Genomic DNA, 13619 nt, shown 5'->3' with positions numbered 1-13619 from the left:
AAGTAACATGCCCCCACACACCGTAACATGCCCCCACACACCGTAACATGCCCCCACACACAGTTACATGTCCCCACACACGGTTACATGCCCCCACACATGGTACAATGCTCCAACCCTTGTAATTGGGCTAGTAAACAAGTGTGATATATCACCAATGTCTACTCTGAGATACAAGAAATAAATATATCTTGGTACCGTGTTAGCCAGTAGATAGAAAAATATTTAGAATTGAGAGTCCTCAGTGGTTGATACCTTTTAATGGCTAACTGAAAAGTTGGTAACAAATTGCAAGCTTTCGAGACCACACAGGTCTCTTCATCAGGCAAAGACTAAAACAAATTCTGAAGAATCACATATTTATACACAATACAGCACAGAAAAAGAAAAAAAAGGGGGGGAACCATGGATAAGATAGACCATGGATAAGACAGGTGACATGAAGCAGAATTACCATGAGTGATTAACAGTTATGTCCATAAATATTGCGCCAGTTCTTAGATAAGGATTGTTTTATTGGGGTCTGGTTCTGTTGTGATGACCCCCTCATAGTCTGAGGGGCAAGTTCCTTAGTTGATGTAAAAAGACATAAATCCATGCGACACATTCATTCCTGCATTAAGACTGTCAAAGGTCGTCATCAGATTATATTCCCAGACTCTTCTGTCTCTCTGAGATTTGAAGCTACTTTGCAACATAAGTAATTTCATGTCCATAATGTTATGATTTGGACACAAAAATGTATTGTCACAGGTAGATCCATTCTTTTTTCTCTTATTGTGTGGTGTTGAGAATTCATTCTTGTTCTAAGCTTTTGCCCTGTCTCCCCCTCATACAGACCCCCAGTTGGACATTTAGTACAAATAATTAGGTACACCACATTAGAAGCGTCACAGCTGAAAGTACCTCGTATCTTGTAGTCCTGATGTGAATTGGGGATGTTTATCTTGTCTGTGGTCATTATAAATGGACAGGTTTTACATTTTTTCTGGTTGCAAGGAAAGGTTCCTGCAGCTGTTGGAGAGGACAGGGAGCTCTTGACAAGGATGCTTCTTAGATTTGGGGGCTGCCTAAAACACAGTAGTGGGGGGTCTGGAAAAATGGATTGTAAGTGGGCATCTTTTTGCAGTAAAGGTTGTAATTTCCGTGCAGCTCCCCTTAGCACCTCCAGATTTGGATTGTAGGTAACTACTAGAGGTACCCGATTATTTTCTTCTTTAGCTTTGTAATGTAGCAGGTAGGGTTGAGCGACTTTTACTTTTATAGGATCGGGTCGGGTTTCACGAAACCCGACTTTTTCAAAAGTCGGGTCGAGTGAAATAGGCCGATCCTATAAAAAAGTCGGGGTCGGGGTCGGCCAAAACACGAAACCCAATGCAGTGCATTGGGTTTCCAATGGTTCCCAGGGTCTGAAGGAGAGGAAACTCTCCTTCAGGCCCTGGGATCCATATTTAAGTGTAAAATAAAGAATTAAAATAAAAAATATTGCTATACTCACCCTCTGACGCGCCCTGGTACTAACCGGCAGCCTTCCTTCCTTAGAATCAGCACGTGAAGGGCCTTAGATGACGTCGCGGCTTGTGATTGGTCGCGCGACCGCCCATGTGACCGCTCATGCGACCAATCACAAGCCGCGACGTCACCGAAGGTCCTTCAAGCACTGATTCTTAGGAAGGAAGGCTGCCGGAAAGAAGCAGGGCGCGTCCGAGGGTGAGTATATTCCTATTAGGTATATACTCACCCTCGGAAGCTCCCTGCTTCTTTCCGGCAGCCTTCCTTCCTAAGAATCAGCGCTTGAAGGACCTTCGGTGACGTCGCGGCTTGTGATTGGTCGCGTGAGCGCTCACATGGGCGGTCACGCGACCAATCACAAGCCGTGACGTCATCTAAGGCCCTTCACGCGCTTATTCTAAGGAAGGAAGGCTGCCGGTTAGTACCAGGGCACGTCAGAGGGTGAGTATAGCAATATTTTTTATTTTAATTCTTTATTTTACACTTAAATATGGATTCCGATACCGATTTCCGATATTGCAAACATATCGGAACTCGGTATCGGAATTCCGATACCAGATTCAGAAGATCGCCGACCTCATGGCCGATCCCACACAGGGGTCGGGTCGGGTTTCATGAAACCCGACTTTGCCAAAAGTCGGCGACTTCTGAAAATGGCCGACCCGTTTCGCTCAACCCTAGTAGCAGGTGATTCCTTGATATTCTGGTGGCTCTTGTGATCTGATTTTCAATTGTTCTTGGATGGTAGCCCTGGTTCAAAAAGGTCTTTCTGAGGCGACCTATCCATTGGGTTGGAACATATGCGATTGTATCTGATGGCTTGGCTGTAGACAATGGAGTTTTTTATGTGTTTTGGATGGAAACTGTCCCATTTAAGGTATGTTGGACGGTCGATTGTCTTCTGATACAGGAATGTCTCTATTATATTTTTTCTGCAGCTTAATGATGGTGTCCAAAAAGTTAATTTCAGTGCAGGAGTAGTTGAGTGTCAAGTTGATGGTAGGATGAAATTGATTAAACTGTACATGGAACGTCTTTAGCTGCGGCTCAGACTCCGTCCAGATGATTAAAATGTCATCAATGTAGCGGTAGTAGGCCAGAGGCCTGATGGGACATAAGGACAAAAAGTCACTTTCAAGCTTGGCCATGAAAAGATTTGCATACTGTGGGGCCATTTTACTTCCCATTGCTGTACCAGTCTCCTGCAGATAGATCTTCTTGTCAAATTCAAAGTAATTGTGGGTGAGGATGAATTTTATAAGTTCCACCACAGAATTTGCATCAGTCCCTGTGTTTTCCAGGAAGAATTTGCAGGCATTTATTCCATCCTGGTGTGGGATATTGGAGTACAAAGATTCCACATCCATGGTGGCCAGGATGGTTCCTTATGGTAGAGGACCTATTGCTGATAGTTTATTCAATAGGTCAGTTGTGTCACATGTGTGGGCACCCTTACTGAGCAGATATCTGGATGGGTAGAGGGTATTCTTAAACCCCTGGTAAAGGATACACCCAGCTTCATTCAGGACAATAGGTCCTCTACCAGAAGGAACCATCCTGGCCACCATGGATGTGGAATCTTTGTACTCCAATATAACTCTTTGGACACCATCATTAGGCTGCAGAACAATATAATAGAGACATCCCTGTATCAGAAGCCAATCGACCGTCCAACATACCTTAAATGGGACAGTTTCCATCCAAAACACATAAAAAACTCCATTGTCTACAGCCAAGCCATCAGATACAATCGTATATGTTCCAACCCAATGGATAGGGATGAACACCTTGGTCGCCTCAGAAAGACCTTTTTGAATCAGGGCTACCATCCAAGAACAATTGAAAACCAGATCACAAGAGCCACCAGAATATCAAGGAATCACCTGCTACATTACAAAGCTAAAGAAGAAAATAACCGGGTACCTCTAGTAGTTACCTACAATCCAAATCTGGAGGTGCTAAGGGGAGCTGCACGGAAATTACAACCTTTACTGCAAAAGATGCCCACTGTTAGGAGTCGAGTTTCCTCTGCTGCACAGGGGGAATCTCGATCTGTGTCTGCTGCGGTCTCCCATTCAGCATCGGCCGCAGTGGGGTCTGCTCAGCGGAGACGTCGCTCCCAGCGTCTCGCTGAGGCTGATTCTGTGCATAGGGTCACTACTGCCTTTTCTGGCTTTCCTATGGTACCCTGCACTGATCTGCGGCGAGCAGGCCTCTCTGGGACTAAGTCCTTATTTACACACACTGAGCATGCCCAGGACAAGGTCTCCCATTGGAGGTCGAGGGTCACATGCTCAGGTACTGCAGCGCATCCCATTGGTCCTCCAGGAAGGTCCTGAAAGGGCAAAACTTCGGTAGCAGCTTCCTGTGCGGCAACTATATAAGCTGCGCATGACCGCACGGCCATGCGCTAGTATTGTCTTAAGTTATGTGCTTTGCGCCAGTGTGGTCACATGTGTGTGTGTTCAGGGACCCGGCTGAAATAAGCCCCTAGAATGCTGGCTCCTCCGGCGAGGAGATTGAGTCTGAGTGTATTCAGGGACCCGGCTGAAATAAGCCCCTAGAATGCTGGCTCCTCCGGCGAGGAGTTTTGTGTATTTGCGTGACCACTGACTGCTCTGTTTGGGTAGTTGGCCTGTGCCTCTGTGGTGTCTAACAGGGCACAGTGCTTTCCTTTCACGGCTACTCAGTGAATTAACTGAGTTAGTCTGTACCGCCATATAGCTCCGCCGTTTGCTAGCAGCAGGTACTCCTGCACGGTGGACCCCGGGTTGCGAACGCACCAATATCAATAAACATCTCTATTTACTCGGTGCGTTCCGCTAGCCCTAACACCCGCTTACAATCCATTTTTCCAGACCCCCACTACTGTGTTTTAGGCAGCCCCCAAATCTAAGAAGCATCATTGTCAAGAGCTCCCTGTCCTCTCTCCAACAGCTGCAGGTACCTTTCCTTGTAACCAGAAAAAAATGTACAACCTGTCCATTTATAATGACCATGGACAAGATAAAGATCCCCAATTCACATCAGGACTACAAGATCCCAGGTACTTTCAGCTGCGTCACTTCTAATGTGGTGTACCTAATTATTTGTACTAAATGTCCAACTGGGGGTCTGTATGTGGGGGAGACAGGGCAAAAACTGAGAACAAGGATGAACTCTCACCGCCATACAATAAGAGAAAAAAGAATGGATCTACCTGTGGCAATACATTTTTGTCTCCCAAATCATAACATTATGGACATGAAATTACTTGTGTTGAAAGGTAGCTTCAAATCTCAGAGAGACAGAAGAGTATGGGAATATAAACTGATGACGACCTTTGACACTCTCACTGCAGGAATGAATGTGTCGCATGGATTTATGTCTTTTTACATCAACTAAGGAACTTGCCCCTCAGACTATGAGGGGTCATCACAACAGAACCAGACCCCAATAAAACAATCCTTATCTAAGAACTGGCGCAATATTTATGGACATAACTGTTTATCACCCATGGTAATTCTGCTTCATGTCACCAGTCTTATCCATGGTTTTTCCCCCTTTTTTTTCTATGCCATGTTGTGCATAAATATGTGATTCTTCAGAATTTGCTTTAGTCTTTGCCTGATGAAGTGACCTGTGTAGTCTCGAAAGCTTGCAATTTGTTACCATCTTTTCAGTTAGCCATTAAAAGGTATCAACCACTGAGGACTCTCAATTCTAAATATTACTCTGAGATAACCATATAAAGGTGACAAGCACGTTCAACCATAAATTTCCATTAAAGTACCCTTTAAAAATCTCAGTTTTTCGCAACCATTCTTATGGAGAGAAAAAAATTCCACACCCACAAATGTTTTTACTGTGGTGTGAACCTTAAAATCCCCAATAAACAAGCACGCCCTTCTCCAAACACTCTGCAGGTGCTTCTGTTGGATTTGGCTGTTGGTGCGAATAGCCCAGAGGTATAAATCTCCTCCTATAAAACTATGACCATAAGCACCACTGTCTGCATTGTATTGATCCTGAAAGGGACTGCATTGCGGAGTTCCAGATTCTCTGGGGTCTTTGTGCTCCTCAGAAACACTGGCTCTGGGATGTTTGCTCATGGGGCTGATTATATCTATTATTGTGTGGGATTGTGGGAAGATTTTTCCTGGCAGGGCATCACCAGAGGATGCCGTCCAATTTATGAGATGTGACAAGACAGAAAGCAGGAATGTGATAAGACGTTCTAGGACAGGGCATCCTTCCAGCAAGGAGACTGACCGAGGGGTTGGGACCCACTTTGATAAGCATATTTGGTATAATCTACAATATACTATTAATATGGAAATAAATTTCTGGAAACTTTAGAACCGAGTTCTCACAGTTTGATAATTAATGTATGAAAGACATGTTCCCCTCAATGTTTTGGAGCTTCTGTCATGGTTACCCGTTCTAGTCTGAAGGTTTGGACCTCTGGATTTTTAATCTAGATGTGTGCAAATGAGGAATAGCACTATTTCTGACCATAAGATGACTTCTAACCTGCAATTTTAACCATTTTCCTATATCCTAATTTTGAATAAACTCTGAGCTAGTGTTTGGAGGAGACCTGTTACTATAATGTCTACCATACACTGGATTATGCTGGATTCACAGCTACACTGCTCTGTCCTGCTGTACAGTGTCATCCTTGCTGATGATTATTTTGCACATTTCCTCTATAGAAAGAAAGTAGGAATCCCTTATATATGTGTAGATTCCTGCTTTCTTGTCTCTGTGTAGCAAATGTTGAAAATCAACAACAGCTCAGGGAAGTGTAGCTGTGTATCCAGCACTGCGATGAGATAAAAACTCACTAAATAACTACAGCATTATCCATCTGGGTCTCCTTCTGCTTGTTCACTCTATTCCTTTTCCCTTCCCTCTCCATATACTTCAATAGTCAACTGTAATCTGGCCCCTCAGTGAGCCGGCAGTCTGTTTTTTTAACCAATAAGACACCCATACATTTTCATTTAATTTATGTTATAAATTAATTTTCTTTTTGTCCTCCCATTTCTCAGACTCTGCCATACAAATCCTGATGATTCTAGCAAGTCTAAACAGCTGCACAAACCCTTGGATCTACACCATCTTCAGTAGCAGTGTCTCGAAGGATGTACAAGCCATCTTGTGTTGTGGCTGCAAGAAGAGGCAACGGAAGAACTCTCTGCCTGAAGACTCCTGCTTTACTGGCTCCACCACCATACCTAAGGAGTCTCTGTACTAAATAGAGCTTGGCCATCTTGTGTACCAAGCATGAACAGTCACAGGCTGATAGGACAGACATGGATTTTGTGCCAACAAGCAAGAATAATGGCGGAATTACGTCTACACAAGAGTTTAGACTTGTTGAAGGCATCATCAGAACTTCATTTTTCTGTGAAACAATCTTAATGCACTGCACCTTATATGCCGGCATCTAATCAGAGCCGATGTTTATGAAGATGGGTTAGGTTCCTAACATACTCGATCTACAATAATATCTATATATTGTTAGGACATGCACATGATGTGTTAAAAAATATATATTGTACAGAGCTATCTATTGTAAATATGATGATGGACCCAATATTGCACCTTTCTGTCCAAGGGAATGGAACTTTTTTTTAAGAACAATAAATACGTTTTGGGGGACTTTTGGGGACTCTAGAAGAGTCCTACAATAATCACTATGAACTTCTTCCGTCACCACCATGTAAAAAAAAAAAAGAAAACACACAAACTTTTGCTATATTTCTGTACTGAAAGAGATGACAATATTGTTGATGTCTGTGTATTTGGAGCTGGATTACAGCTCTCTGTGATGCTGTGAACATTAAGTGGACTTGGTGAGAGATTTTCATATTTTTTATCACAAAAGGTCTAGACAATTAAATCTGCTAAGTATGTGCAGCGTACAGTCAGTGGTTAACACGTACAGAATAAATTAATTTAAAGAAAGTCCTTGATCGCTGTTGGTTGCCAGAAAGCTTAATCAAAAGCTAAAAATCTTTGGTTGTCAAGGGTTCTACACTTTTTCTAATCCTTCTTTAAAAAAATAATATTATCGCAATGCCTCTTGAAATTGGACTTCCCAATAGTCAGCAGTAATCGATGGAGGACACCAGCAGCCCTTGTAGGGGAAATAAGGCATTATATAGTCTCCGACGAAATAAATATACAATATCCTCTAGTGAAATTCGTTTTTCGTAGATGCTCTCTACTATGGCTTTCTAAACCACACAAAAACAAATTCTTACTTAGTAAAAGAGATGATAAAATTGTTCTAGGTGAGAAGTCACCGGAGTTATGTAGTGGAATGTTTCAGCATGTGGATACCATATTAGAGGCTTACCGGAATTTCGGAGGCATGGTGTGGTATTTATATGATGAGGCATTTAGACAGAAGGTCTCGGTTCATTCAAATATGAAATGGGGCTCTAAGGACATCAGTTTGTGGCTAAATTTGATGCTTCCACAGAGGCACATAATTTGTAAACAAGTTGCAGGACCTATCAATAAAAGAGGTGTTTGTTTCGCCTTCAATGAAACTGCCTGCAAATGGATGAGAACCGCGTTTTTTGGACTATAAGACGCACCGGACCATAAGATGCGCCTTGGTTTTAGAGAAGGAAATTAGGAAAAAAAATTGAAGCAAAATGGTCAATTCTGTACTTAATAAACCCTATCCTGGTATATATGGTCCCCTCATTCCCATCCTGATACACATGGCCCCCTCATCCCTACTCTGGTATACATGGCCCCCTCATCCCTATCCTGGTGTGCATGGCCTCCTCATCCCTACCCTGGTGTGCATGGATCCCTCATCCCTATACTGGTATGCATGGCCTTATCTCTATGCTGGCATGAATAGTCCCCCTCATCCCTACCCTGGCAGGAATGACCGCCCTCATCCCAATACTAGCATGCATGGCCCCATCCCTATCCTGGTATGCAGGGCCCCCAACTCATCCCAGTATGTAGGGCCTCCTTATAATTGGCCCTCACCCCAATCCTGGTATGCATGGCCCATCAGAAAACATAAAAAAAATTACACTTACCTTCCCAGCCCTCCCTTGCAGCATCCTGCTCTGCTGCCACCAGCTGCTTTATTCTTGTAAGCAGCGCATGGCAGGGACATCAAGCGCTGCTCACAAGCAGAGCACAGCTGCCGGAATACTAACTGCTCTGCATGCCAGGACTGTGCGCGCAGAGAGCAGTGAGTATTCATTGCTCTTCAGTAGCATGCATAGTGTCAACCACCGGTTTCCTCTTGGCATGGAGAGAGGTGAATATTAATTTCTCTTAAGTAGCGGCACACATGACCTCTGGTAGCAGCAGAAAGCCAGTGGCTGACACTATGCACGCTACTGAAGAGCAATGAATACTCACTGCTCTCTGCGCGCACATTACTGGCATGCAGAGCAGTTAGCATTCCAGCAGCTGTGCTCTGCTTGTGAGCAGCGCTGCTATGCGATGCTTACAAGAATAAAGCAGCTGCTGGCAACAGAGCAAAATGCTGCGAGGGAGCGCTGGGAAGGTAAGTGTAATGTTTTTTTTTATATATTTTTGATGGGGCCATGCATACCAGGATATTATTATTAAAGAGAAATGAATATTCTTTGCCCTCCACACCCATGGGCATGGAATGCAGTGAAGATTTGTAGATTGTAAGCTTGCGAGCAGGGATCTCACCCCTAATGTCACTGTTTAAATTGTCTTAACTTGTACTGAATTTATTGTCTGTACATGTCCCCGCTTAATTGTAAAGTGCTGCGGAATATGTTGGCGCTATATAAATAAAAAATTATTATAATATTCATTTCTTTTTAGCAGCAGGCACAAGAGTTAGCCGCAGCTGCCGGCTCCAGCCTCCTGTGACCAGTTGCTTTGCTGATACTGCTCTCCCACCTCCCCACCACAGCCAGAGCCGGTACATCCAGACTATAAGACGCACCCCCAATTTTCCTCCACATTTTTGGAGGAAGAAAGTGCGTCTTATAGTCTGAAAAATATGTTAATTGTCGTTTTTGACATGAATGTGCTTTCTGTGGAGGAACTCACCTGATGTCAAAATGCTTCAGAAGAAATACTCAAAACATGCTACATCAGCCTGTCACAAGGAAGCAAGTTCTTAAGATCTTTGACGCCAGTGAAACTGGAAAACATGCGTCCATGGCTCGATCTGTACCCAGACACACGGAGCAGCCAATTAATTAGTGAAGGTTTTGTTTTTATATGTTTTTTTTGTCCCGTCATTTAAAGGGTGAGGTTGCTGTTGGTCCAAAATTTAAAATCTTTATATGCATTTAAAGATGCAGCAAACAATAACCGCGAAGGAATTATTAGCTAACAGGATTGCTGGCCCTTTTACATCTCCTCCGTTTGTGAATTTTAGCATGTCTCTGTTAGGCCTAGTTTCTAAAAAAGTTGCTGGATCATTTAGATTAATTCATCATTTGTCCCATCCCCAGGGATCATCATTAAATGATGAAATTGATAAATCAGTTGCCTCTGTTAAGAATTCTTCTTTTGATGGGGCAATTGATCTACTTAGATCCCAGGGTAAAAATTCTCTGTTAGCAATATCTGATATAAAATCAGCTTTTAGACTGTTACCTGTCAATCCGTCAGGTTTTAACTCTTTAGGTTTTTTCGAAGGGGAATTTTATTTTGACAGGTGTTTACCTATGGGATTTTCCCTTTCATGTCATCATTTTGAAACCTTTTCTTCATTTATTCAATGGGTAGTTGAGTTAGCTAGATCCCTACATTATTTAGATGATTTCTTATTTATTGGGCCAGCAGAATCTAACATATGTTCAAAACTACTGAATACATCTCTAGCTATAACTGAGCAGTTTGGAGTTCCTATAGCAAAAGAGAAAATGTTTTTTCCTTGTCATAGAATACAATTTTTAGGTATAGTCATTGACTCCCAGAAGATGGAGTGTAGCCTTCCTTACAATAAGCTAAAAAAGCTTATAGTTCTTTAGAAAAGTTTTTTTTTAGCTAAAGATAAAGTTTTGTTAAAGGTGTTACAGTCTCTTCTAGGTCTATTGAATTTCGCCTTGCGAATAATTCCTATAGGTAGAGTATTTTCTAGACATCTTATGACTTCACGAAAGGCTATAACTCTCCTAGGTCTCACATTAGATTATGCAAAGAAGTAAAACAGGATATAGCGATTCGGCTGGAATTGTTATGGAAATTTAGTGATCGTTCCTGTTGGCAGGATGAGTTTATTTCAGCAGATACATTACCTTTAGTGTGCGCCTCAACACCTAGTGTCAGTTACGGAGTATATTATAATGGCCATTGGTCGGCGGGTCAATGGCCTGAATTTTTGACTCTATCCTTAGCGGTTGGGAATACTATTATGCTTGAGTTATTTTTTCATTTTAGTAGCTTTGGCTATTTGGGGTTCTTGTCTAGTGAATAAATTAATTTTGCTTTCTTCCACGAACCAAGGTGTAATGTTAGCAATTAGTACATTATCTTCAAAAAATAACCGGGCTTCTAAAATTTTACGACATTTAGTGCTATATTGCTTAAAACGGAATATTTGGTTGAAAGCTCAATTCAGAAACAGAAGACTTAATGTAATTGCTTCTACCCCTCCTCGCCATCAGTGGTCAGCTTTTCATCAATTAGTCCCAGAAGCAGAAAAAGAAGGGATAGCTTGACCGAATCATCTTTGGGATCTATTAAGGGAATAATCCTGTATAACATCGAAAAGTCAATTTCAAGTAGAACATGGGCTGATTATTCAGCTTCATCGTGGCAATGGACCAATTTCTGTAAAAGAAACAGTTTTTGATTATTTTAAAACTAGTACAGAGTCTGCTTTACATTTCGCACACTCATTAATAGATAAAGGTTCCTCATATTCAGCCATGTCTAAAGCATTAGCGGGGATAACTTTCTTTCTGCAATTTCTGGTTCTAGAATTTGTCCAGTGAGTAATTTAAAGGAATGGTTACAGTTATAAAAGGCCTTTCTTTTTCTTCACTTAAATAGTGAACCTGCTACGAAATATCAGTTCATAGCTATTCTCAAAAAATGCTTGTCTATGCTCAGTAAATCAGATTCCTTTAGAATCAGCGCAGCAGCGGAAGCAGCTCGGATCGCTTTGTGTGACAATAACATAATTAAGATTAGCAGATGAGACTCCAAACGCTTTAAGCTGTACGTTAGAGCGGATCTGATGTTTCGCTAATGCTTTTTAAATTCATATTTTAGGTCCTTACATTGTGTGGATCTTAGGACATTCTTTCATATACTGGGCTCAGAAGAATGTTAGAAACTAAACCAAGAATTTATCATTTGACCCAGCAAAATTGCAAGTCTGGTGGCACAGTATGAGGGGAATGAGATGGTCTAACCTGTTAGAAGAAATGGAGAAATCATCGGTCATTTGGCCGGTACCTGACTTTGTTATAGTTCATCTAGGTCAGTGTTCCCCAAGTTCGGTCCTCAAGAGCCACCAGCGGGTCATGTTTTCAGGATTTCCTTAGTAATGCCCAGGTGAAAACTCCATAATCTAGACAGGCATCAATTCCATCACCTGGGCCATACTAAGGAAATCCTAAAAACACGACCTGTTGGTGGCTCTTGAGGACTGGAGTTGGGGAACACTGATCTAGGTGGTAATGATTGATTTAGGTAAAATGAGCAATTTAGATTTGTTGGCATTAAATTAAAAAGACTCCTCATTGTTGAAATGTCATTTTCATTCCAGCTATTTTGCTTTCTCTGAAATCATCCCCAAGTTGATCTGGTCTAATCCAAGTCTTTTGTTCATGGATCGGATAAGGAAAAGAATTATGGTAATAAAGTCATAAATAAATAAATAAATGTCAAAATTCATGCATTCATTAGAAGGTTTTTCGTTTAGGCATCTCGACCTGGAGGGTTTTCCACCAGGACTATATAGAAGGGACTGTGTCCACTTATCGGACATTGGTCTTGATATTGTTAACCTAGATTTTCAGACAATGATAGAGAATTGGCTTTTTTTTTTAGATGTGGCATGTGGAAAATCGCCCAGCCTGGCTGGGTGGATTTGGTCTTATGGTTATGATATAATTGTGGCTATTTATTCATTTATGGTTATTTATTAAAAGTTTATTACGTTACTCTTAATGAACATCATTGCCTTTTCTCTATCCAACATTGGTGTCCTGGTGTATTCTTTCCGTCGGGTATGTCTGAATGGGCTTCGTGTTACCATGCTGGTACCTCCCATCCTTTGGTGATCATAACCATCGAAAACCTAATCAGATAAGAGTGGTGTTTCACTTCATTGCTCAGTATGAAGGCATCACTCTCAATAACCTGCTCCTCACCTGGCCTAACGTAAGCGACATCTTTATAGGAGTACTGTTTCTCTCGTGTAAAACAGCCTTGGCCTGCTGTGGGACAATAATCAGCATACATTCAAAGTATAAGTCTGAAATAAACTCTGTACTAAAGGAGTTTTGTCAGTCTTGAACAGCATACAGTATACATATGTCCTTCTTGGGTTTATAACACCCATCACCATTCAAGGCAAAATACTGCTGAGAGAGTTTACCACTGAGAACACAGATTGGGACACTCTACTACCGACCCAGAAACAACAAAGGTGGGAGACATGGGAGTATCTAAATGTTGTAGAACATGTCCAAATCCCACATTGTTATACCTTAGAGTCCCTATAAGTTGCTGTCAGAAGAGAAGTCCTCATCTTCTGTGATGTATCTTCAGAAGCTATAGCTGCAGTAGTCTATCTGAAGACCTCAGAAGCCAACAACAAGGTACATTGTGGTTTTGTCCAGGGTAATGCCAAGATAACCCCAAAATCTGCACACTTTGTACCAAGAATTGAACTTTGTGCTGCTGTACTGGTATTGGAAATCACAGAAGTATCTCCTGAGGAGTGGAACCACATTTACAGTGACCTGGTCCCATCTAATCAAAGAACAGGTCTCACAACTACATCTAGCCTTAGCAATGACATGTGGCTCTTGCCTCCAAATTTCCTATAGCAGGATCCTTGCTCTATCGATGCCAGCAGTGCCTATGAGTTTGTGGAACTGGGGTCCGATGGGGAGATCACACCAGTCATCACTACA

The 13619-nt window shown here is 42.0% G+C and overlaps 1 protein-coding gene across 3 annotated transcripts in view; it reads left to right on the top strand.

Annotated features, from left to right (window-relative positions):
- AVPR2 (arginine vasopressin receptor 2) overlaps positions 1-9321 on the top strand; it is a 152899-nt gene extending 143578 nt beyond the window's left edge. For all 3 annotated transcript variants that reach the window (XM_069748428.1, XM_069748427.1, XM_069748429.1), the window contains one exon: positions 6546-9321. In XM_069748428.1, the coding sequence (XP_069604529.1) occupies positions 6546-6751 (206 nt within the window). In that variant the 3' untranslated portion in view covers positions 6752-9321. The remainder of the gene's footprint in view (positions 1-6545) is intronic.
- The last annotated feature ends 4298 nt before the right edge of the window (positions 9322-13619 follow it).

Source organism: Ranitomeya imitator, chromosome 2 (assembly GCF_032444005.1).
Source record: "Ranitomeya imitator isolate aRanImi1 chromosome 2, aRanImi1.pri, whole genome shotgun sequence".
Lineage (NCBI taxonomy): Eukaryota > Metazoa > Chordata > Amphibia > Anura > Dendrobatidae > Ranitomeya > Ranitomeya imitator.
This window is presented reverse-complemented; position numbering and strand designations above follow the sequence as displayed.